General features: G+C 40.4%; 4 protein-coding genes across 5 annotated transcripts; 2 read left to right on the top strand and 2 right to left on the bottom strand.

Annotated features, from left to right (window-relative positions):
* Positions 1-259: 259 nt before the first annotated feature.
* itprip (inositol 1,4,5-trisphosphate receptor interacting protein) lies at positions 260-5332 on the top strand. Of its 2 annotated transcripts, none has more exons than XM_084562044.1 (2): positions 260-376; positions 2973-5332. In XM_084562044.1, exon 2 carries the CDS (start codon positions 3031-3033, stop codon positions 4657-4659), a length of 1629 nt encoding a protein of 542 aa, XP_084418170.1. In that variant the 5' UTR covers positions 260-376; positions 2973-3030; the 3' UTR covers positions 4660-5332. The 2 variants fall into 2 exon arrangements, with proteins under 2 accessions (XP_084418170.1, XP_084418171.1); XM_084562045.1 differs by lacking the exon at positions 260-376 and adding an exon at positions 2283-2310.
* A 113-nt stretch (positions 5333-5445) lies between these two features.
* LOC311500556 (glutathione S-transferase omega-1-like) lies at positions 5446-9640 on the bottom strand. The gene is made up of 6 exons (XM_084562046.1): positions 9451-9640; positions 7694-7802; positions 7392-7614; positions 7210-7311; positions 6941-7047; positions 5446-6103 (listed from the first exon to the last, which is right to left on the bottom strand). Exons 1-6 carry the CDS (start codon positions 9476-9478, stop codon positions 5953-5955), a joined length of 720 nt encoding a protein of 239 aa, XP_084418172.1. The 5' UTR covers positions 9479-9640; the 3' UTR covers positions 5446-5952.
* A 167-nt stretch (positions 9641-9807) lies between these two features.
* Positions 9808-23423, top strand: cfap43 (cilia and flagella associated protein 43; the record flags this gene model as incomplete). Its single annotated transcript, XM_084561074.1, has 36 exons — positions 9808-9836; positions 9935-10188; positions 10279-10375; positions 10476-10643; positions 11110-11452; positions 11552-11683; positions 11771-11887; positions 11993-12070; positions 12186-12332; positions 12512-12617; positions 12732-13055; positions 13983-14143; positions 14243-14407; positions 14498-14628; positions 15387-15537; positions 15926-16033; positions 16509-16586; positions 17081-17188; positions 17269-17373; positions 17454-17570; positions 18050-18235; positions 18475-18681; positions 18851-18940; positions 19126-19206; positions 19659-19787; positions 19885-20004; positions 20107-20214; positions 20451-20537; positions 20615-20703; positions 20807-21008; positions 21245-21357; positions 21459-21618; positions 21759-21929; positions 22835-22915; positions 23003-23156; positions 23238-23423. 36 exons carry the CDS (start codon positions 9808-9810, stop codon positions 23411-23413), a joined length of 5073 nt encoding a protein of 1690 aa, XP_084417200.1. The 3' UTR covers positions 23414-23423.
* Positions 23424-23437: 14 nt separating this feature from the next.
* On the bottom strand, positions 23438-24732 carry sfr1 (SWI5-dependent homologous recombination repair protein 1). The gene is made up of 3 exons (XM_084562047.1): positions 24387-24732; positions 23872-24219; positions 23438-23773 (listed from the first exon to the last, which is right to left on the bottom strand). The coding sequence occupies exons 1-3, from the start codon at positions 24477-24479 to the stop codon at positions 23585-23587; spliced, it is 630 nt and encodes a 209-aa protein (XP_084418173.1). The 5' UTR covers positions 24480-24732; the 3' UTR covers positions 23438-23584.
* Between the last annotated feature and the right edge of the window lie 563 nt (positions 24733-25295).

Raw genomic sequence — 25295 nt, 5'->3', positions numbered from 1 at the left:
TTTCCAAGCAGAACATTGTATTGTCCCAAGATGGTCAATGTCATTTACTTCTCCATGTCAGTGGTCATAATGTTGTGGCTGATCAGTGTATGATGTTGTTGCATAGTTTGATTCTTTGTCTTTGATTCTTTTTTAGTTATACTATGATTCATCATGAAGCAGAAACACGTGTCCTCTCATTTCCAGCCTCCAGCCTCCAGTCTGGTGTGAGCTCTGCTGTCAGGGCGGTCTCTATGTTCATGGGTGGAGCACTCAGTCAGGAAATGTAAGAAGAAAATTGTGAAACAAACTGTCCCCGCGTTGCTCGCTGCTCTCACTCCGGATGGTCCTCCACGTGAACTTTATCATCATGAACTTGCACAGAGACGACGCAGAGGTAGGTTTACCAACTTGTTTTAATTAAACACAAGCCCTCTAAACGCGTTTCCTTAAACTTGTACGTCGGCTTGCAGCGAGTCCAGGCGACTAAACGTGTAATTATACATGTAAGGCACATGCTCGGGAACATTTGAGCTCCTCTGTGTTTCTTTGAAGCTCGACTGAAAGACAAGGCGGCTTTTGTTAGCTGTGAAAGTGACTCATGTGTCTGGAATAATATTTGTGTGCCGCCACATTTCCGTGATGAGCGGTTCTCTATTTTGTTGCTAAGACAACAGAGGAGGCTCGTCACTGTACAGCAGTGAGCAGCAGCCATAGTTGATATTTATACTCTCATACCAGCAGCCTACAGTGGTACAAACACATTTACATTAACTCATGTGCATGGGCAGTTTTAAAATACAGGTACATTCATTTTCATGCACCCCTGTTTATTTTTTTAGAGGGAATACTTTGGAGAACACACGTGCAAATTCACAAAAGGCACAAAAGTTTGATAAAAACAAGTGTTTAGATGAGAAGTAAAAAGACAAAATGCATGTAAACCACTTAAGAAATGCTGCAAATAATGCAACTAGTAAAGAAACGTGATGTTTCTTGGGAGGGCCTCATTATCGTTGTCATGGTTACTGATTTGCATCTTGCTTCTGCATTAATATTATTTTATTTGTAGTTTTTTTTTTTTCGGTTTTGTTAATCTAGAGATGATGTTTTCCTAATCTGATTGTGTTTTCTCGATTTAATCGACAGCTGCATCAGCCGGCTAGTTTTCAAAATGTTCCACACGAAGAAACACAGGCTATTATTAACTTAAACACTTACTCAGAACTGAAGAAGCTACTCAGATGAAACGTCTTCTCAAAAAACTATACCTTTTTTGGATGTCGCACACTAAATCCCCTATCACGACTGCTATAGTGTTCAGTTTATGTTGAAACAGTGTCGCATTGACGGCGCTTCAAGTGCATGTTCATTTTGGAAGATGCAGTTTGTGGTTTGGTGCTGTTAAACTGGTTTTAATTTAACACTAAAGTGTCTGTGTTATGTAGTCTAGCCCACCGACTAAACTGGGGTTGTCAAAATAACAGAAACGTGTGCCGATAAAAAACACAATATAGTTCAGTATTGCTACAAAGCACAGCTTCTACTGGACTGGCAAGGAATTAAGTTATGAAAGTGAGCTATAACATGATCAGCTGTATCATATACTTACCTGATAATGCATCAAAATAATCAATAAAATACTTACATAAAAAGTTTGGTTATGTCATCTAGTTGCAGCAAACTGTCTTTAAATTTGAGGAAGCTACATTCTGAAGCTGATTTTAGCCAGAAAATATTCAATATTTTGTCACAAATCCATGGGATTATTTATATATTCGCCACTTTACCCTGTATTTTGTCTGTCGAGGTTGTTTAGCAAAAGATCAGAGTACTGTACCTCCTTGAATCTGGCTGCCAAAGTCTGTCTTTCTATATTTAAACTATACATAAATGTTTATGTATAGCCGTTTAATGATTTTAAAGTGAGTTACATATCGTGGCCTCTCGTCCAGCTCCATGTTTGTTTGTGTGGACAGATCCGTGTAAGTGTTGGATGACGTCCCGGTGAGTAAGCCATGGGAAGTTTCCCCTGGCTCTGTGGCCTCACACGCTCCATTACTGTGGCATTTTAACTCTGGGAGAGAACGTTTCGTCGTCCAGTGATGTCGTAGTGAGATCACGATGCGTGTGTACTTCCCTTTTCTTGTTCCACTTACGTGCCAGAAGAAGCCTCACTTTGAGCGCTTTATACGTCTTTGTTTTCAGCGTTTCAGCGATGATATTTTCACTAGTTCGGTCCATCCTCGTGAGAACATTCCTGTGGAGGCTTGGCTGCTATTTTTGTCTTCTTCCTGATGCCTGTGATCTCTTAATATCTGCATAAATACTGTAAGATACGGATGAGTGTTATTTGTTTCAGCACAAACTAATCTGATCATGTACGCTTGACTAATGTGACATTATAAATAGTGAGTGGAAACACCACACAGGGTTAAATTAAACTTCAAGCTCGAAACATAAGCATCACACTTATGTAATTTCCTCTTCTGGGCAGTATATTGCATTGCTTGTCGGTTATTTGATGACGTTCAGGAAAGAAGGTAATAAGTCGTTGTGAGGGTTTTCCACGATGTTTCATTAGAAGCTGACTTTCATAATGTACAAGGGTTGTTTGCACATTTTCTAAAAAAAAAGGGCGGTGCTACTCATTTTATTTTGGACTAAATGTTAACAGGATGTAAACGTTCACAGGCACAATGTGTGATAACTGTATAGGGTTATCAGAGAAGGGGCGACGTTCTTCTAGAGGGTTTAATCTTCCTTCCTCCCATGTTTCGAGTCTGATACTGGATAAGTGCGTCACTCACCACACTGCCTCTAAATTTAGAGGTACAATCTGTGTTTCCCGTGATGGGTGGAGTGCTATATGAAAATAACTGGGCTTTTTTATATGAGTATATTTTGATATGTACTATACTAATGCTCATTTGTATCCTAAATCCACATGTTTTTTCACTAAAACTACTCTCTATTTTTTTTTTTTGTTTCAGGATCTGAGCCTGGACATCTGCGAGTCGCTGGTGTGTCTGTGTTAGAGACCAGCTGAAGATGCAGGGGGCCATTGCACGAGTGTGCATGGTGGTGGCCGCCGCCATCTTAAACCACCCCTCGCTCTTTCCTCGAGAAAACACCACACTCCCGGAGCAGGACAAGGAGCTGATGGCTCGCATGCGGGAGCACGAGGAGAGGCTGGAAATGGAGCAGGCCAAGCTGGAGAAAGAGCTTTCGCAGCTGGACGCCAAGCAGGAGGAAACCAAGCAGGAGGAAACCAGCTTGGAGGACGGTTTTAGTTGGTACTTTTGGAGCGCTTTGTCCTTTGTAATATTCTTTACCATCGAGATGTGCAGGGTGGATCTTGCCGACACAGAAATCCGACCGGTGGAGGATGAAGAAATGTTTCCTGAGAGTGGATCCATCACCCCCAGGATGATGGTACTAGACAAGGATATCCTGAGCAACTTCTGTGACAAATGCAACCACACTGCAGCCCATGAAAACTGGAGGGTGAGGGAGTTTGTGGAGGGATTTGCTGATGACTTGCTGGAGTCGCTCAGGAATGTGTGTGACAGGGATGCAGACATGGAAGTCGGGGACTTTGTCGGAGTCGGAAGCATGTTTGAGTCCTGGAAGGTCTGCAGGCCTCTGATGTGTGACCTTATAGTGCCTTTCTTGCCTCCAGACCCTCACTCCTTCCAGTACCATCTGTGGTGCAGCCCCTCCAGTGACGTACCTCCAGACATGCAGGGCTGTGGCAAGATAAAGGTGACCAGGTTTGGGGAGAACGAGGAGGGCTGCCTCTGTGGCTCTGCTAACCTGGGAGAGGACATGCTGTGTCTGTTGCATAGCAGGAATGACGTACACAAAGCAGGCTACAGTCCTGATCAGCTGCTGTGCTCCAAAAACACACACTTCTTAGCCAAAGATCAAGTCATGAGGTGGTTTCAGATCTCTGTGACCAAAGCGTGGGGGCAGATCTCCCACAAATACGACTTTGAAGTCACCTTTCGCAACCTGGATGCTGCTGGCGCTCTGAAGATCCGATTCCGTTCGGGGAAAGTCATCGTGCTGAACATCACTCCGGTGGTTCAGCTCCAGAACACAGATGCTTATTTTGTCTCCCACTTTCCATCAGATTGTGACAGCTGCCCAGACCCATACTGGCCCCTCTCTTTGGCCGTCTACGAGAGGAATTTGCTGAAACATTTTACTAAACGCCTACCACAAAATTCCTGTCATTTACACTGCCTGCAAATTGTTACGTTCCTTCACAGAAAGCAGTCAGGGCTCACAGGAAAAACTGCCCTTACCAACTACCACTTCAAGACCGCTGTGTTGCACTTGTTGCTGACTAAAAAGCGCTCCATGTGGGGCATTGAGAGCATGCAGCTCAGACTTCAGGATGTGCTCAGCTTCATGCAGAGGAGCCTGCAGGAGAAGAGACTCAACCACGTTCTGATTGGGAACGGCAAAGTCCCGGAGGACGTCCGGGTTCCCGAGATGTTTCGCAAGGCAGAGCCCTTCAACCTGTTCAGGTCTCTGGTGCTGCAGAGGGAGCTGTATGCGGCAACACTCAGGCATTTTCAGGAGATGTTGAGAAACGCATCTGTGCTCATACAAGAGTACACACCTCACTTATCGAATGGAGGTTTTCATCACGGCCTAGATGAAAGTTTATGAAGTGGTTCGTGAAGTTTAAGCAGTGGCTTTATTTCTTTAAATAACATCCAGTTACTGAACGTAATGTTACTAACAGAATGTGGCTGATATGTAGACATGTAGCTGCTTTCTTTACTCCTGACGAGCTAACCAGCACGTTGAGAATATGGCCACCAGCATTTCAGTGGTTTATTCTTTCATTTTCATCAAGTGCCAAATTAGTGTTGGTACTTATTCATATGTAAACCAGGAAAAGAGACACCACTCTTCTCCTAAAAGAAGCAGCATCAAGTAATCTGTATAAAAGAAGATCATTTTAACAGAAATACCTCTCTCACTGTGCCGGTCTAAACAGGAATCATTTACCAAACGGTATTGCAGGGTTAATTATTAGTATTACTATTTTTTTTTTTCATTTATACTTTTGTAAAACTGATGGCAGCTATAAAGGGTTGTAATGTTCAACGCAAACTCATTTTATTGGTTATTAGAGCTTTTCTTCTGCAGACTTTTTTCCTGATATTTCCTACTTTGTTGACGCAAACTCTTTCGCAGAGCAACAGTTGGGACCGTCCCGTGTGGCCTGGAGGGAAACAATAATGTGGCTTTTATGTTTTATTGTTTTTTTTATTATTATTATTTTGTGTTGTCTGTAACAACATGAATCATGTATATTTTTTTATTTAAAAAAAAGAAAAAAAAGTGCCACATTGAAACGCCTTCAGTCAGGGGACTCCAAAAACCTCCAAAAGGATAACTCCTTTTACGTCAGAGCTTGAAGAACAGAGCAGGGGCTTCACTTATAAAGATGTTTTTAGTATTTTTATTCGTACAAAAAAAAATCCCACTTCCTTAAGCAGATTCCAAGAATCCCGCTTGAAAATTACACACCTGAGATATAAAAAAATAACAATAAAAATCAAATAAGCTCAAACCGGACGGCCTTAAGATTTCATCTTGTGTAATGGAAGCACAGATTTGACTAAGAAATAGCTTTGATTCAAAAGGGAGAAGCAAACTTTCTGAAAGTGAAGATCATGATGATGGGGAAGAGACTGAAGCCTCGATTACTCCTTTGAGATCTGACACATTATTTATACTTCCTGTCACTTTCTGTTTTTTAAGTAAAAACTAAGTATTATTAGGAATGTGATTGGAAACTGCGATAAAAATCACTTTTCATCACTCTTTTCTGAGAGATAAGATCAATTGGTTCTCTGCTTAAGCCATAATCATGACCAAAGTTGATTGATTGACGAGGCTCCTGATTCGAGACATGACTATAAACGTGTCGTAGGCTCTGGTCTGTACTTTCTAGAGGCCGTAGTCGAAGTTGGCATTCCCTTCCGCAGCAGACCTGAGGAAGCCCTTGTAGGTGTCCACACTGTACGCGGTGGCTTTGACGACTGGGTCCTCTGACATGTGCGATATCCACTCCTTCAGCTCAGGGGTGTTGTCCAGGAAGCTGAAAAGACAAAATCATGTAAGAATAAATGACAGCACACAGGTGTATGTAAAATGTTTGGCAAATTACATATTTATTTTTGAAATGAGAAGCAGTAAATGCATCCCCTACAGCAGGCAGGTAATACAAAAAAACTTTCCAGTGTCAGTACTTCATACTAATTTATAAACTTACTATACAGATTGTTTCATTAATAATGGTGGTATTATATAATTGGGTTTTTACGATCCTTGAAATTGAGGCTGAAAACAGGACAGTGAACCAAGGCATACCTCAAATTCCAACATACAATACTACATCCAGAGCTTTTGCACTGGCCCTCATAGTTATCTGACTTAAACAGAAGATGATCTGTGGGGTGATTTTAAACATCCTGAGTGTGACCTGTGACCTAGAGTGGTTGAAAAGCTCTAAATCAAGAACAGAAAGACTCTTAACTGATGCAAAAAGCATGTAAACCTGTAATAAGTTAGACCCTTTTTTGATGCCACAATGAGTATTTAATTTTCCTTTTTTAAGTTGATGAAGAAATGCTATTTTTACTGCTTACCACAGGGGCTGTATTTTCTTATTTCCACTTGAAATTTTTAACAAAATTGGGGATTAGAGCCAAACATTTGAAGACACTGTAAACCACCTAAATCTGTGCTGATGATCATGACAGAACAACGACAAAGAAGATCGGACTGACCTTTATCGTACGTGTGTGATATTGTACTGTATCTACTTACTATTGCTACTGCTCCTTCTGTACAATTTGCTCCTCTCAGCCAACCCTGAGAGCCTTTAACTGCTTCCATGAATAAAGCATATTTATTTTTAAAGATGGCTACTCACTACTCCAACTCATAGGCCTCGATCCTCTCAAACCACGGCCACATCATGTAGTCGATCATTGTGATGGAATCGCCTGCAAAGAACGTTGTCTTCTTCTTAGCAAGGTTCTGAAAAGTTAACATATATTGCATTGACTAGAAGTGTTGTGCAGAACACTAATTCATGTTACACTCATTATTAGGGACATATTTGGCTTCACAATCTATCACATTACATTTATAGTTATGTATATGTATAAAGAAACCAGAGCATTTAACTTGAAGACCTACCTCATTGAGTTTAGCTAACTTTTCTTTCATTTCATTTTCCAGACCTGAGACATCTTCGCCTTTAAGCTTTCCTCCAGGGATCTTGTAGAAGTATGGTATTACCTGTGGAAATCAGTGGTATTAACATAGTTACACAAGCAGACAAAATAAAACCAAAGGTTTAAGTCTTCATGTTAGCATACCTTGGAAAAGTGCTCCAGCATCATCCTCTGCTGAGCTTTGGCAAAAGGAGAAGAAGGAAGCAGCTTTTTCTCTGGGTAGGCCTCCTCCAGGTACTCACAGGTGATAGAAGATTCGCATATCACCTCACCAGCAGGCGTCTCCAGCGTCGGGACAAGGCCCAGGGGGTTCTTCTCAAAGTACCACTCTGGTTTTTCCTTCAGGTGGATGTTGATGGTGTCGTACCTGAAACACAAAAGTAGGTTATGCAACTTTGTATGCAAAGATTACAGGGATGTAATGTGTTGTTGTTTGTGGTCTTTACTTGATCCCTTTGGCATTAAGCACTAATCTGGTCCTCTGGGCAAAAGGGCAGAATCTCATGCTGTAAATTCTGATGCAGTCTTTGGGGATGGGGCCAGGTGGGGCACTTCCTGGAGAGAAAAAAAAATGCAATTTTCATTCATGGGAAAGTGCAACAAAACTTTTTTATTTTTATTAGGTACACAAGTGAAAATAAATTCTGTCAGCCCTGCACTAAATTTAAGCCGTTTCTTTTATTGGAGGCTGCGCTTTGTAGTACTATTGAATTATATTGTGTTGTACCTGCACATGTTTCTATTATTTTGACACTTTCGTTTTAGTCAGTGGGCTAGACTAAATAACAGACACTTTTTGTTTAATTCAGTTAAGTTTAACAACATCCTCCAAAATGAGAGAGAACCCACACAGACACGAAAACGCAAACACCACACAGAAAGGCCCAAGTCAGCTGATGGATTCAAAGCCAGAACCTTCTTGCAGTGAGGCATCACATTATGGCATTATAAAACTGGCATAAAACTGACTAAATCCATAAAACATTTTTATAGCCAACATATTGTCATCAGAGTATCTGTAGGGAGTCGCTCTAAATTCAGTCTTGGATAATAAAGTAGTTGATAACTTCTATTGGTAGTCATATTTACCTAAGGACCTGAAACAGCTGACTCACAATGACTTTGCAAGAAAACAAGTCGATGTCATGATTTCTCAAGTCAAGGCCAACGACATAAAATGAGTAGACAATTATTTATTTCAATGCACAGCAAAACACCTAGCATAATTTGCACTATTTATTTTTTGGTACGGTTGTAGTTAAGGGTTTGCTGAGTCGCTTCAGTCATGAGACCATTGCTGTCATGGTTTTATTTTAAATCTAATCCAAAATAAGTTTTAGACATTACTCAGGCAGTGCTGTTGAAGTGTTTATGTTATTTATTTCAGGCCACTGACTAAAATGGGGTTGTCAAAATAATAGAAACATGCGACAGCACAATACTATTCAATATTACTACAAACAGCCTCCAAAATGAAAAGTTGAATCCCCAGCTCTCTTGTTATTTTATACCACAGCCTTCACAAAGCTATGGTGGAACTGTTTTATTAAAATGCATTCATTTTCACTAGTGTACCTAATGAAATGACAAATTAGTATATATAAAGGGAACATCTTGCATTATGACTACTTTTTGTGTTAATACTATGATAATACTGTTTGAATGCAGGATTTTTACTCATGCAGTAAAGTTTATAAGTTTATAGAGTATTTTTTACCTTAGGAGTACCACGTACCATGTATTACTACTTATGTACTTGTATTTGTACTTATTTAAAACACACTCACATTTTATCCATACATTTTTTAGTCAACTGCATGTCACGCAGTATCCACAGCGAGTCGCTGTTAATTCAGTCTGGTATTGTTAAATTGTGCAGTAATGTAACCGATAACTTCTATTGTTTACATCTACTGTAAGAACTACAACAAGGGCTGATAAAGTGCTGACTCACAATGACTTTGCAAAAAAAAAAAAAAAAAAAAGGTCGACACCACTATTTCAAAGGTCAAGGCGGAAGCGAACATTTCTTGCGAAATGTCGAGTTTAGTTTTTCGCATCACTCATACTTCAATGCACAACAGAAGGCTTAATGCAAACACAGATTTAAAATGTTTAAAGATTTTGCTAATCGTAGTTCAGATTGCAAGAAAAACAAAAAGACAACAGTCTGCGGGAGGCAATGTCACGAGTCGAGTCTTACCTTTGGCGAAACTCTTTTCAGTAGACATGTTCACACTTCAGGTGGTGATCACTGATCAGAACCGCTATGGAAATTGCTTGAAACAAACAAAAGACGGCCGTGAAAGACGAGGAGTGAGAGAACACAGCGATATCGCAAACTGTGAGCGATATATAACAACAATTTTTTTATAATTTGAACTCTAGTTCCGGTATGGGCGTGTCAAATAAAAGCATCAGCCAATAGCATGAGAGGGCGGTATCCTGGGCGTTTTGACGTTACCATGGATACGCAGTGACTCACCCGTCAGTTTCTTTGTTGTGTTTGTGAAAAAAAATACAGAGTTAATTTGTTTATTAGTTTTATTCTTTTGTTGAAATGGACGATATCGGAAGTTTAGAAGTCAGGTACGTTGCCGGTAAAGGTATTAATCATACTTTATGTATACGGGCGCTTGTTCATAGATGTAATGATAACCAATATTTTGCTGAATCATTCCCTCCAGGTGGATACAAGGCTTTATCAGCAACAATATCGAGTTTGTGGACAATAAAACAGTGTGTTACACATGTGGGTGTCACGTCTGTTTCCTGGACCTGGAGACAAAAAAGCAAAGTGTATTTCAGAGCTCTGGAAGAGGCGTTGGTGCGTTAACAGCCAATGGCAAGAGTGGGATTTTTGCCTTTTCTGAGCAAAAACTATCCCCATCTATATTTGTGCACAGTTTCCCCGAGCTTCATTTGAAGAATGAACTCAGCGGTAAAGTTTTGTTTGTATCCAATCCCCCTAGTTGTTGTTTTTCTTTCTCTCTCACACAAATCACACAAAAAGTATTGATTCTTTTTGTAGGAACAGCACAACTGGACTACACGTCTCTGACACTGAGCGATGGTGGTCCTTATTTAGGCTGCTGCTCCTCTCTCCCCGATCACACCATCACAGTGTGGTAAGCCTATTAAAACTGTACACTTACCTCATATTGTAAGCCACATATTTAGTTGTGTTTATTCAAGTTGAGCGACCATGTTACTGTAATCATGATGCAGGAACTGGGAAACTGCTGAGCCAATTTGCAAACAACCACGAGCTGGACAGGATGTCATTTCATTGGTGTTCAACCCCCTGAATTGGCTCCAGCTTTGCGCTCTGGGCACTACATCCCTCACTGTCTGGAACATTGAGAAGAGTGCCAGCTTTCATGTCCTGAAACCAAGGTAAAGCGCTGCTGGCTGCACAAGCATGCAGTTAAAATCTACAGTGATATATGGAAACATTTCTGTGCATTGCATGATTGATTTGGTAATATTACCTTAGCAACAAGAGCAGTTTGGACTGAAAGTACATGCTGAATCCAGATAAGACAGTGTCAAATGTATATGTGTGTGTGTATATGATATTTGTCTTGTTGCAGTGTGATTGAGCTTCCAGCAACTGATGGCCCCCTTGAGAAACTGGCGCCCACCTGGCAAAATGACAGCAACAAATTGTCCTATTTTGTTCCAAAGACGCCTACATCAGCCGTCTCAGGACTCAAAGCAGAGAGCCTTGTGGTAATGTCCACTGTTGTTAATACACTAACAAATGCACTAAGTTTGTTTTGGTGATGCAGCTGCAGTTTGATGAAGAGTAGCGCAATTATGTTATCATTCACAAAAAGAAAGACAATATGTAAACTGTTAGTCCTCATGTGTTTACACAGATCAAACATTGCACCAGAGCCAGACTGACTCCTTCTGCCATCTGCTGGACAGCCACATCAGAGATTTATGTGGGCTGCGAGGAGGGCTTTCTGCTTCTTGTTGACTCAGAGGACCTCTCTGTCTCAGTCCTCTTCAGTCCCACAAGTAAGCAAACATGCACACTAGTATATGGAAAATATTTGATATTGCATAAGTATTTTTTCTCTAATCTAATTATATTCACATTTTACTTTTGTTTAGTTGCGGAAGCCAATCCCAAACTCAAAAATAACAACTTTCAAGGCTTAACCCTTGGCAAGAATGGTCTGCTTGTTATAGGAAAGGTACAACTTTGTGCACTTATTAACGTCTGTATAACCATTTCAAGCAGACTCCTACTTAATGCACTACTTGATGCACTTTAAAATTCTTATGTGTTACAGGAAAATATAATGCACAGTCTCCAAATCAAAGGGAGTCAGATTGACATCACACAAACATGGCACTTAGACAGACCCGTCACAACCCTGAAGTACTCCCCTGACAATGAAACATTACTTCTCTCTTCCAAAACGGTACGTACTTAAATGCACCATAGTGTGGCCTGTTGATATTGAACAGATATATTAATCTGGGAGCGTAACTCGTCTGTTGTTCTTCAGGGGCAGATCTACACGTTGAGCCTGATCCAATCAGAGAAGATTGTTAAGGTCCTGGACATTCTCAGTGGCAACTTCGTGACAGCAGCTTTGTTGCGCACTGACAAGAACATTTCTGTGGTAAAATATTTGTGTCTCATGTTGGCATATGTAATATAGGGTCAGTTTCCTCTTAAGTGAAAGGTGTTTTATGTTTGTGTTTTAATTTTTTTGGACTGATTGCAGTTGTTGAGGGATTCTGGAGAGCTGCAGCTGTGGTCCTCGGAGGGCATCTGCCTCAGTTCCCTGTCTCTTCAAGCTGAGGTCAGGTTGACAACATACAATATGAATATTAACACAAAGACTTTTTATTAATTCAACAGTTATATATTTCTAAAAAGAAAAGTGAATTGTACAAAACAACTTTGTGTCCGTTTAGGTGACGAGTCTGGCCTGCTGTCCTATTGCTCATTACGCAGCTGTTGGAACATCTTCAGGAGACGTCCTCTTCTTTGACCTGAACAAGAAGCAGCAGCTTCGTCTGGTGCACCAGGTTCACCTATACCACACTGCTGTTGACCACCTTGTGCAAGTATCTCCATGGAGTTTCAGTTTAACGCTGGACTTGTGCCAAAGACAAATGTCATCATATATTTATGAAATAAAAGCGTGAATTATCTACGCCCGTAAATCCCAGACATAGTAACCCGACATCCCCCATGTGGTCAGAAAAGTAAAAGTAAAAGAAAATGTTTGTGTTTTTACAGTTTTGATCAAGACGGGCACTACCTCCTCACCAGCGCCTCAGATTCACACATCTATGTGCTGAATGCAAAGCCATCGAAGATGTTTTCAGTCATAGGATATACAGGTAAATACTTTGTTTAGCTATTTTAAATGATGAAACATCCTACAGCTTTCCAGCACATACTAATCCAAAGGTCATTGCAGAATTGCTTCACAGATATTGGCTTATCTTTCCTAGATGTTCCTGGACGCATTTTGTCGCTTTCCACTCAGAGCATCAGGGAATCTGAGGAGGTGAAAGTCCTTGCACTGTGCACTGATCAAGAGAACAAAGATCAAGATGGCAGCCTGCTCTTGGCGCTCACCCTATCTGTTAGGAACCTCACAGGTAGATTGCTGGAGAAGATTAATTCCCTACTTATTATCAAGAATTTTAAGGGTATAATTGGGCTGAAGTTAGCTATAGTTAAACTTAAATTCTCAGAAAATGCTTTATCCAGACGCAATGGAAAACATAATAATAGAGATCTGGACCACAGTCAGAAGGGGGCAATGTTCAAGAGTCAAAATGAGGATCTCGTGTCTGACAAACTGGTCGTAAAATCATGAAGTCTCTACCTAAAACAGTGGAACAAATTCAAACATGTACAGAGGACCCTGTAAACGTGGGAGGAGTGACTCTGAAACACTTAACAAAAGGTAGCGATTTGTTCTGCCATCAGTAGCTGATGAATCTTGTTCTGTGGGCGAAGACAGATTTGCAAGGTGATTGATGGAACTGCCACAAATTCAGTGATGCAGCCTTTACTTCTCAAGTCTAATAAGCCTGTAAGCAGTTAACAGAGTTAACACTTACTGGGCTTCTACTTGGCTTCTCTTCTCACTGTTTTAAGGCTGAAAAAGTCTTAATTCATTAGAGAAGACACGTTGATGGTCAACTGAACTTAAACCTCATTCAAAGACCTTTTCATAACTGATTAATATCTTTAGACATGTTATTTCACCGATGCCATTAGAAAGGAAATGAATCACTGAGCACTTCACAAAAGCACACCCTATGTTTATACAGCATCGTGGAAAACTGCGCTGAACAACACAGGCAGAACGACACAAAGCAGTCTCTAGAGGAATGTGCAAACATTAAGACAAGGGTGTGGCCGCAGCTGAACAACACGAAAGTTGTAAAACTAAAAAAATATTTTTTTTTTGGTCTGTGTGTTATCTGTGTGATTGACATCGCTGGCAACATAGCTGATAACTGGTTCAAATGTGGTAATGTATGTGGCAATCATGTATAATTTATAAGGTGGTTTATAAAGCAGTCAAGCACTTTTATTCTCAAAACAAAAGTACAAAACCACCCAGCTAAGAAGTATTTGTAGATGTGGATTAAGGATTAGCTCCGTTTGTTGTGACTGCAGACACACAATGACAGTTTCTAATCACATGTTTATCTTCTTCCCATATATGTGATTCTGCTATCCTGCAGGTCCAGATTGTGTAGACCGGTATGGTCGTATGTCTACTCATGTCCTGAAAGAGTTCAGATACAAAGTGCCTCATCCACTTCAGTCCTGTGTTCTGGGAGTCAGTGACATCTTTGCTTACTGCCACCGGAATAAAACTATTCAGCGATTTCAGCTTCCAGAGGTTGACTTCTGTCTACTGTGTTCTCATATTACTCTAACTAAATAAAAATGGTGTTTTTAATGTACTAATAAATATCCTGCCTCTGATTTGTCCTCTCAGGACAAAGGTGGTCTCTCCAGTCAGTGTGCAGTCCAGCTGAAGCCAAAACAGGAAGTGAGGGGTCATCCGCTAGGCCCTGCCTCGCTTGTGCTGTCTCCTCACTCCTTATGGTTGGCTTCAGTGGGCCGAGATGGTTTATTACGAATTAGAGAAACTGCTTCCATGGTAAGAGATCATTTTATGCTGTTGTAAATGTTTGAATCATGTTTTAATTTTCTACGGCGTGTGTTATGATGAATGTGTTTTCACCTTCAGGAGCGGTACATCGAGCTTCAATGTCATTCGTACCGTCTCGGTGGAGTCCGGAGTGTGTCCTTCTCCACTGACTGCCTCACTCTCCTCACTGCTGGCTTCAATGATGGCTCTCTTGTGTGCACCAGCCTGAGGTAAAGCAACAAGCAGCCTGTCATGCTTACATAAAGCACAGCTGGAACAACAGAGGGAGCTGTTGCTCGCAGCAGTGTGTCAGAGGTGGCGTTTAAATTAAACAGCACTTTTCCTCTATTACCGCTGGCAGTGAGGAACAATAGTAAATAAATAAAACTGAAGGCCTAGTGAGCGTTTCATCTTAGTTCCACGGGACTCTTGATCATAGTTCGAAGGAAAACGAAGATCTAATACAATACACAGTACAGTCTCTCCCCTGGATAACATCCCACTCACATTCCACATATGCCTCCCCTGCTTGCTCCTGCATGGAATAGTTGGAACAGCGTTTTATTATCTTAAATCACTGCTGTTTTCTATATTCCAGGAATACAAAAACTTTACACATCATTTGCTCACTGGCTTGGACATGTTTGGTTCAACAAATCCAGTAAAAAGAAAGAAAATTGTCATTAAATGACAATGTTTCTTCATTATTTCTTCATTAATAGTTTTACAGCAGCAGTCCCATAAACACTGTCCCGTTCTATAGATATCTATAAAATACCCCCCAACAAATGCATTCATCTAATCTTTTTTGAGTGACTTTGAGTCAAAAAATCAAACTGTAAGTTTATTTGTGCCACTGAGGGGGAAGAAAAGTCAGAAATTATAGAGATGGAATAACCCGCTCTTGGTTTAGTTCTCCTCATGGAGCAATGGCCAATAAATACCGTCACATATTTATTGTGTTTATCTGCATGTTGGCTCCATACAGAATTAAACATGCAGATGGCTCCACTCAGCATAGCCAATCTATGGCTGACTTCTGCAAGAACTTATTCAAAACTGAAAACCTCATTCTCACTGACCTTCCTGTGTGGGGACATGGGTCACCTGTCAGCACCGAAAAACCAGAAGAGAGCGAGGTAAAAAATATTGTTATTGTATTCTGTGTAACCGTAAATTAGCACTACATGACTACGTACAAGTATGATGTTTTTTCCTGCTTTGGAAACTTTGAACAGCTCTTGGTTTATTCTAGATTTAGCTAATATGTGTTAAATTCTCCCTTCATGAAGGCAATTAAAACACTGGTTACAAACTTACAATATTAATAATTTTTTGCCTTTATTTTTGTGTAGTAGGTGATACAGAGGAAGGAAATAAATATGAAATATTTGTAACCAAAGTCTGTTTTTTATCTGTAGATTAACAGCTGTTACGCCTTGTTCATATAACATCTAGGTTAACAATTAAGCAATGTGCCAAATGAAATACTTTAATCTGTATTTCTGTTTTGTTAACTCTCTGTAGGCCAGTGTTGGAGCGTCTGTAGATGTGACAGAGCAGGATGAGAGTTATAGCAGCCCGTTGTCTGCTCCACCTTCTCAACCCACCTGGCTGGAAAGCAAGCGAGAAGAAGTCAGTAACTAAGAATCTGTAATATCTGTGGTGGAGTTGGCATGATAGGTAGATAATGTGAACAATGTTCAGATACTGCTCTTGCTTTTCTGCGACTCTTGCAGATGGAGGATACCTAAAGCGCTCTTTACACCTGTGTGCGATATGCGGCCGAGAAAACAGCTGTGTTGCCTTTGGCACGCGGCCACTTTCTGTTCTTGATTTATTGTCATGTATAGAGTGAGAAAATCAACCAATTAGCAAGTGGTATAGTGCTTTAAAGAGTAGATAAGCCTTTGAAAACCTGTTCAGTAATTTGTCGGCTGAAAATCCTTCTTGATAACAATAGATTGATACTATAGGTGTGGCTGGATTGCAGGTTTTACAAATCATTGACATACGGGAAAGGAGCACTTTGTGTTTTGTGTGCTGCAGTGGATTCTGGTCAAGTTGATAAATGTATTATAACTGATGCTGGTTTGTTTTGTTTTTACAGGTTGTAAAAGAAGATAATAAACAATATTCTGAGAAGAAGAAAAAGCTGAGGGAAACCATCAAAGAATTACGTGACTCTGTAAGTGAGTTTTCTTGCAATCGATCCTAAGAGGATACTCCTATGGTGTTGAGCTGACAAAAAAATATCACCTTGTACATAAAACCTGACAAAAGCACACTGTTTCTAAAAGGTTTTTTAGGTCACATAGACTTCCCTGTAAATATACATAGCAGGTTACTATGTGTGCAGAAGACACACACAATAAATTAGTATCTAAAGACTAAAAACTGTAGGTTTAAATAAACATCAAATACATAAACAATGCACAATGCCTTACTAATATCAGCCCATTTCAATAGGGAGTAAAAAGTCTGTCTCAAGAACATTTTATGAATTTAAAACTTGATGTTCCAGTTTTATTGACTGCCCGCACATAAAAATACTGTGTGCTTGAAGTTAAAGTCCAGCATGACAAATAGACCGGATCGGTTCAGTTGGGCTCATGTCAGTGTGTTACATTTTAAAACACACACAGTATGATTAAACCTATTCTGTGTTTCCTGTATTGTCAGATCCAGGAGATGGTGCGTGAAAATGACAACCTCCCCGAGCAACACTTCAACCTGGATGTGGAGGAGCAGAGGAGACTTGAGGCCATGGTGGAGCGGGAGGTCACGAGGGTACGAGCAAATACTCGTGCATTAATGCAATGAATCTTTAACTTTGCTTTGAGGTGATCCTTAACGCCCTCATGTTGTAGGTGAGGACTGAAATCGAATGGGACATTTTAGAAAAATGTTACCTCCGTGATGTCCTGAAGAGAGAGTGTTGGGATTCTGTAAAGGTCAAAGGCAGGACTATAAAGGTACAAAACAAGCGGTGTAATGTCAGATAGATGAGTCTCTTTATGATCTGCTCTAAATCACTTCTGTCTGTTTACCACAGGGATTTCACTCTGAACTTGAGGTGCAGAACTTCCCTCTGAAAGAGCGGACGGAGAAGGAGTTGGAGAACCTCTCCCGGGTCGAAAATATGAGGAGGTTTGAAAAGGCTGCATGCACCGTAAGCACAACTACTCCACAAGCCTGAACACACACTGCAGTTTAGATTCTGATTAACGCTGCAAAGAAAAGCATGTGTGACGAGTTAGAATCAATTATAACACATATTTACTGATTGTGAAACAGCAATGCAGCATTTTCTTAAATACGATTTCTTCAGTACATCGTTTTTTTACATTCTAGAAATACATTTTATTGCAAAGCCATGCAAATCAAAACAAGTTTACTGCTGGAAAATAATTGATGTTTTGAGTGTCAGTCCTTCATGTGACCTTTCACTCTTTTTGAAATGCTTGAATACATGCCAGTCCACCAGTGTTGAAACTGTTTTAGATTTATAGCTGTGTGGCCAAGAGTAAGTTGCTACGATAGTTCTCTTAACTGCAATGTTCTTTGGGTAAAGTTTATAATCTTATGGCCACAGATTGAATACTCGATGTTTATCTCAGCCTTCTTGTTTTCCCCACCTTTCAACTGCAGCTAAGCAGCTCAGAAAAAAATCCCAACACACAAGAGGAAGAGCAGGGGGTGGAAGGCCACGAGGCAGAGAGCGCCGCTCTGACAGGAAGTTTCTCCACCCACTTAGGATACTCAAATCGATACGTCTACGATCAGTTCAGTGTGCAAACTACAGAACAGAGGATTAACCAGATAACACTGCTGCAGGTGGGGACCTGTTCTAAAATATGTCTGATCCCAGCTAAAGTATGATAATTGTGTCTTTGTATTCTACACACAGCACACGCCCAAAACACGCATTTAAGGAAAAATGAATAGCACAAAAAACTGAGATCTGTCCGTCCAATTAATTAAATGTAAAAAAAGACACTGATGACCTGAAAATGTATCCATCATGTTTGCCCTGATCACAAATAACATTTTTTTAAATTTAACTCCACATGCAGGATGTGATTTATCGCATCAAGACGGCTTTCAATGCTGACTTTGATGCGTTGCACAGACAGAAGGTGCAGGAGCTCGAGCATGTGAGGGACAGGAACAGACACATCAGAGACCTCATGCTGGAGCTGGACATGAACGAAGAGCTGTGGGAGCCCAGCCTGACCACCAGCGAGTGGCCAGAGAGGCTTCTCACTGTGGACGACTCTGAGGTTACTGTCCTCGTGAAACATCTAATCAGTTCTCATAGTTCACTTGAAGTTCAACAAACAAGGCCTGCTGCTTACATATCGAGCTGCTTTGTTCGTTTGACACTGAAATGTGAAAATGAGTGTGGTTCGTCATCGTGTGTAAGAGAAAACTGTTTTTGTCCTATTCTAGATAAAAGCTGAGAAGTACCTCACCCCTGAACAGAAAGAGGAGGAGAAGGAGAGGAAGAGGATTGAAGAGCAGAGTCATTTGGCTGCTGAAGTAAGCCGCCATAATAAATGATTGTCACGATTACAAATTCTTCAAATACTTCCATACAGTTATGCTTCCATGAATATTGATGACAACAGTAAGGGTCATTTAACAGCCTTAGTGATACACATGCATATATGATAAGTGATGTGAAGAAAAGTTCTATCATATTGATGAGTATTTGTGTGTTTCAGGGCAACCAGTGCAGAGAAAGAGGTGTCGTTGACATGATGGAAGGAGTGCTGGAAGTAAAAAAAGAGGACATCTTGAAAATGGTGAAAATTAAAATATTCAGACTTGTTGTATACTAAATAACATGCAAAATATACAGTATATAATACTATTCACTGGTTTGAAGGCTTTTTTTAAACAAACCTGGATCTGCAAATAAAATTATTTGTGATTTAAGGAGGCGGTTCAATGGTCTAGTCCCGTCACCAGGCTTGAATCTGTCCACCCAAACTTATTTTTGATAATGGAGTGGATTCAGATTCTAGTAATTTGAAGATTTTGTGATTTTTGTTAAAATAGTGGGATTAATAGATAATGACAATAATAATTAGTTTAAACCATAATGTGAATATGAACCACTTGTGAAGTGTTAATTTTTTCCCTTTAGTCTAATGACCACTTTTCTTTTTAACTTCAATTCTTCTCTAATCCGTGTCAGTTGAATTAGACAAATCAGCATGAAAGGCACATAGTTTCTATTCAATTTACTCCGCAGGAAATACCTCCGCCTGAGTTTGTTTTGACCAAACCTGACATTCAGTGGAGTGAGGAGGAGAAAAAAGTCTACAAAGAGTATGAAAATAAAACCAAAGACCTTAGTGAGGAGAAGGAGAAATACAGAAAGGTATTCAGAAGAGTCATCCACAATTCTGTTTTGCATTGATCAGAAATATTATTGACTTCTGATCAGTATCAATCACCTGTGAACTCTGTCACTGCAGTCTCTGGAAATTGAAATACAAAAGCTGCAGGAGTCCACCAAGGAAGCGACTGAAAAGTTTGATGAAAGTCTGTCGAAGCTGTTCGAGAAGAAAATCAAATGCACAGTAGCTATATACCAGGTGAGCCAGCACGCAGGTACGCACACACACAGTATCTCTGTAATGGACGGGACGTATTTAAAAGAAATCCTGTTTAATGTGTCTGTGTGGTGTATTTTAAAGGAAGAGCTGAAGATCACCTATCTTGTTAATGCAGTCCTCGTGGAAGAGGAGATGAGAAACCGAGAGCTGGAGCTCAAGCTCAAACTTGAAAAAAAGTTGGCATACAAGGTCAGAAAACTGGTGCACAGTAATGCTGCAGGAATTTACGACTGCCAGCCTGCCTCAGAATCCGTTCTTTGTGAGACATGGCACCAGTGCTCGTCCACATTTTAGTACATAGTCTTCTAAGCGTGTTTTGCATGAGCGAACCTGTGTGGCACGCTCATTTGATAGGCCTCCAGACTGTCCGTCAGTATTTCCTTTACATGCTACTCTTGTCTTATAGACATGTATTTCTCTGACAGGATGAAATTACAGAGGAGGTAAAGAGACATGCAGAAGAAGTGGAATTGTTTCACGAGGCCTATGACACCACTGTGGCTGACGATAAAGTAAGCCAGCTGATGAAATACAGAAATTGGCTTTAAGTGATGGTGGACATAACATATCATCCTCAATGTCTCCCAAGGTTCTTGACAAAGACTTCAGGAAGGAGTTCTTTGACGTTCCTAAAATTCTGGTTGACTACCTCTATAAGCTGTTCAAACGTAGACCCAGGTTTGACTCATAGTTTCAGATGTAGAAAATTGCATGATTTGTTCCATATGAGATGTAAATCATTTAGCACTGCCTTTTTTTTTTTTTTTTTTTTTAATCTCAGGGTTCAGAAGATGAGGACCCAGACTGACAGCAACTCCAAAGAGCCCCGTCTGAGTGGTTCTTTAGCTCCTATCGCGCTCAGCAAAATGCTCGCGGCCATGGAGGAGCTGGATGCTCCAGAGAATATGCCAGAGGGTTTGAACCAGGCTATTTGGGAGAGATTTTGTTTTGTCCGCAGAACAAAAGTTGAGAGTGAGCAAAAGGTAATATGAGATCATGGAGAGGTTAAAGTGTGGAGACACATTTTTTACTAAAATACATACAAATGTGCAATTAGCATAAAAGTTTAAAATCTCTGTTACCAATTTAAATCCCTTTAATTGCTCTAATCAACAACACCTATTGAATCCAGTCCAGTCTAGCACATCTAAAACACATTTAGGCAACTTTGCCATATTATTTTTCTTTTTCATCTCACTGTTGGACACATCTTTTGCAGGTAAAACTCAAAGCTTTGACTCTTGCTGAGATGCAGGCCTTCATGCAAAGGAGGAAAGATGAGGAAAAGGCAGCTCAACAGGAAATTAAAAATATCTCTGGGGAACTTGAAAGGTAAGACAGACTACAAGCAGTTGTGTCCGACACAAAACCTCACAAAAGTCACAGGTCTTGAATGTACTCACTCGCTGTAACCTCCATCTCTTCTGCTGTAGCCTGCATAAGGAGAGGAATCACCTTCTGATGGACACCATGGTCCAGCTCATACTCAAACAAGGCCAGGTGGAGGTTTCTACAACGGACCTGTCTGCTGACAACACAAACTTCATCCTTTATCACAGGAGCGTGGTGGACGACCTCAGAGGTGTCATCAGGGTCAGCTTTTACCACCTCCTCTTACACAGATTCCTAAAATTAGGGTCATACTGTATATTCTTCTGATAGAGCTACCTACAGAAATACACAAAATCCTGTAATACATATATGGCCGAAAAATTGACTCTCTCTATAATCAGATGCTTGCTGAGCAGAAGATAGCCTCCTTGGTGAAGCGCAAAGACGTCCGTAAGGGCATGGTCCAGCTAGAGTGGGAGCACAAGGTAATGAAGAAGCAGATAGAGGACCTCAACGACAAGATGAGGGACATCAAGATGTTACGACTCTCAGAGGAGCAACAGGATATGACGGTAATCTGCTTTTTTACTTTTCTCAGGGGCTTGGGCGTATTTTATTCCTCACCAAATACCAACTAGGCCTCTAAAATGACACAGCTACAGGATAGTGACTACAACTATATGTCACATGTTTTTGAATACTTCAACATCTGTTTGAAATGACAACGAAATGTCTGCGTTGAGGGTGAAATGTTAGTCATGTTAGCGTTTCTGGCCAAACCTCAGTCGCTGCAGGTATTTCGGTTTTGGCAGCATTGCAAGCAGAAAATTGTTACCATCCTCCAGTGCAGATGGATGAACTTTTATTGAAGACGCACTCTATTCACGCGAGCACCCGTCCTGTTTTTTTTCATCTTTTACAATGCTTACTCAGTAAGGTGGAGACTGGTTAAAAGATTATTCTCCCTTCAGTTTGTTTATTCGGTTTTAAAATAATCTTTTTGGTTGTGTTCATACGTGCATTTAAAAGTCTAGGAGAACTATTTCTTCTTCGCTTTATTTGGTTATGAGGCGTGAACAGGCATTTTAATGAAAAACAGACCATGAACATTGACAGAATATTTTTCTCATAGTTGCGCATGCATTAACCCCTTAATTCACAAATAAAACCTAGTTTCCTTTACTTAGTGATTAAAAAAATATATATATCACGAGTTTCCAGGTCTGAATGCCAGTTTCCTCTGGCAGATACATGTGCAGCGGGGCAGCTCAGAGCTTCCTGTCATTGTTTAAGCCCCTGAAACCATGAGGAAGAAAAGCTTTGAATATAAGCAAACCAACCCTGAACATTTTATGATCAAGGTTATGCCCTGTATGTGGGATAATTATCAAAACATCAAGTAAAAAGGTCACTTTCTGTTGCTGCTCCTTCTGTTTTTCTCACCTAATGCAAAACAGTTGTTCTCTTCTCTTCACAGTATCTCAGCCAGGCGGATTGTGACAGTCATATGTCTAAGAAAGTTTCCAGTTTGGAGAAAAGTATAGCTCTGATGACTAAGGTAACAGAAAAAGTAACAAGGAGGTCTCATTTATCAGCTTTCAATATCCGACTGATTGGATAATATGCTTATTATTCTCTGTTTCAGACTCATCTACACAATGTGCAGCAACGCATTAAAAAGACTGAACAAATAAACAGGCAGGCGGCAATTAAAGCTGAGAACAATGCTCTTTTAGAACAGCAGCTTCCTGACATTCAGGTGACCGTGGCAGAGCTGAGACACATCTTTGAAGCAACTGGTAATTAAAACTTTAATTTTCTCTCCAATTCAACAAAGAACGTCTTCTTCAGGCTAATGACGTGGCTTGTTGTGTGTTTAGCTTCAGAGGAAAATGAAGCCGCTAAAACAGAAGAGCGTTACCAGGAAATCGTTCAGAAGAGCGACTTGGAGGATCTTGCCAGAGCACAGGGCGAGGACCTGGACGTCCTCTGGACAGAAGTAGAGCGTCTGACAAAGAAGAATTTTCCTTCACTTGATCAGCTGAAACACACCTGAGCAAAGCCTTCTCTTCGATAGATAACACATTTTATTTACACAACTGAACTTGAAATGTACAACAAATAAAGCAAAAATTACAACTCGTAACTAATTTGGGACACTGGAAATGTGACTCTTCCTCTGTAGTGCTTTTGCCAACTCATATTATGTGTGTTTCAAAGCGTATTATTAGGTCGTGAAGTCCTCCTCTGCGCGGTCGAAGTGCAGAATGCCATCCTCCAGGCCGAAGAGATCTATAAGCTCGGACAGGTTGGCCTTTCGTCCTTCTATGGGGACGTCTGACTGGAGCTCATACAGCGCAGACTGGGCACAACTCCGCCACTTGTCAATCAGGATTTGGAGCTGTGTTAAGTCATTCTAGGGAGAAAAACAGGACATGTGTCGCATGAAACTACCACTTTCAGTCTAGGTATACAAATATAAATACCATTATGTAATTTAAAAGCAGCTGATACCTTGCTCCTGTACATTTTAACCATCTTGAGTCTCCTCACAGTCTCCATTTTGTCTTTAACCTCCTTCCTGAGCTGTTGCACAAAGTCTTCGGAAGGAAAATGTGTTGGTTCGGGAACAGGTCCAGAAAACCTTTCACTCCCTGATCTCGCTTCATTTCTATTTACATCAACATCGTGCACGATGACGGGAAGATTATTAACGGTCTCCGGGGAATCTGTTGCAACTCGTTGGCCACCCTCCTCCACATCATCCACACAAAGGCGTTTGGCCACAGAGAGGGGCGAGATAAAGGAGCGCCTCGATCTCTTCAGCCTCTCCTTCAGGGAGGAACTCAACTTTGGATGATGCTGTGGGATGACAGGAAAACTTAATCACAGGGGGAAGTGTACAGACAGGTGTGATGATAATTAACTCCAGAGTATGTATTAAGGCAGCCACCACCCCATCAGGTGATATTATCTGAAAGCTAATCTCCAGAAAACTGACTTCAGTGAAGCAGATAGTACTGACTCACCTGTTCATCTTTATATCCATAGGGACTCGTCTCATGCGAGTTACAAGGTGAATACCCTGGTTTTAATTTGGCAGATTTAGGAGTGATCTCCATTGGCGAAAATCACTTCGACTCATGTAAACTTATGTTGTTTTTGCAACGGGAACACTAACTAAACTTTGTTCACCTTGCTATGTTATGTTAGCTTAAGGGATGTTAGCTAGTCCCACATCTTTTCCCGCGACGAATACGAAAGACGCCTTTGAAAAAGAAAAACTACCACCGACACTTATTCTTGAGTATTGATAAACGCGTTCAAAATAACGTCTCAGCTGCCAATATCTATCAATAAACGCTGGGTAAAATATAGAACCGGAGGCGACGTGACAACTCTGTTTTTCCGTATTTTTGCGGCATACAATCCTCGAAGCCCCTGATTGGACAGAAGTTGGTGACGTGTTACCGAAAAGACTCTTGGGAAATGTAGTTGTTACACCACAAAAAAACATATTTATGTTATTTCTCCAACACACATTACACAGAATAGATTGTGTAAGCTTTTATTATCTATTTTTAATAATGCTATAGGAAGAGAAATGCTTTTGTGTCGCTTATGAGGCGACAAAACTACTTTTTCTGTAAGAGACACAACCACAACACAATTTAAAAGGTCTAATAACAGCAACAATATACTAATTTAATAATATTAACGTAACAATAGCATGTATTAAGTACCTCTTTAAATTGTATTTCTTTATTTTATTATGTTAAAAACACATGTATTACAGTAAATTAGAGAGAACCATTTTGGGCAGCAGTGCTCTATTGGGGGTAAATGGAGAAGCTTCTGTTCTTGATGGAAATACAATGTAAAATCTTTTTTTTTCTCTCTTTCTCTTTCTAGTGGACATATCCGGTGTTACCCTTGTT

The sequence above is a fragment of the Chelon labrosus genome (genome assembly GCF_963514085.1).
Source record: "Chelon labrosus genome assembly, chromosome: 15".
NCBI lineage: Eukaryota > Metazoa > Chordata > Actinopteri > Mugiliformes > Mugilidae > Chelon > Chelon labrosus.
Note: the sequence above shows the minus strand (reverse complement) of the source record. Positions and strands in the feature narration are given on the sequence as shown.

Coding starts and splice junctions, on each gene's coding strand:
- LOC311500556 (XM_084562046.1), bottom strand. CDS start 9,478: ATGTCTACTGAAAAGAGTTTCGCCAAAG. Junction 7,615..7,693: donor CTTAATGCCAAAGGGATCAA/GTAAAGACCACA, acceptor TTTGTGTTTCAG/GTACGACACCATCAACATCC. Junction 7,048..7,209: donor AGTTAGCTAAACTCAATGAG/GTAGGTCTTCAA, acceptor TTAACTTTTCAG/AACCTTGCTAAGAAGAAGAC.
- sfr1 (XM_084562047.1), bottom strand. CDS start 24,479: ATGGAGATCACTCCTAAATCTGCCAAATTAAAACCAGGGTATTCACCT. Junction 24,220..24,386: donor ATGGATATAAAGATGAACAG/GTGAGTCAGTAC, acceptor GTCATCCCACAG/CATCATCCAAAGTTGAGTTC. Junction 23,774..23,871: donor TTAAAATGTACAGGAGCAAG/GTATCAGCTGCT, acceptor TTTTCTCCCTAG/AATGACTTAACACAGCTCCA.
- itprip (XM_084562044.1), top strand. CDS start 3,031: ATGCAGGGGGCCATTGCACGAGTGTGCATGGTGGTGGCCGCCGCCATC.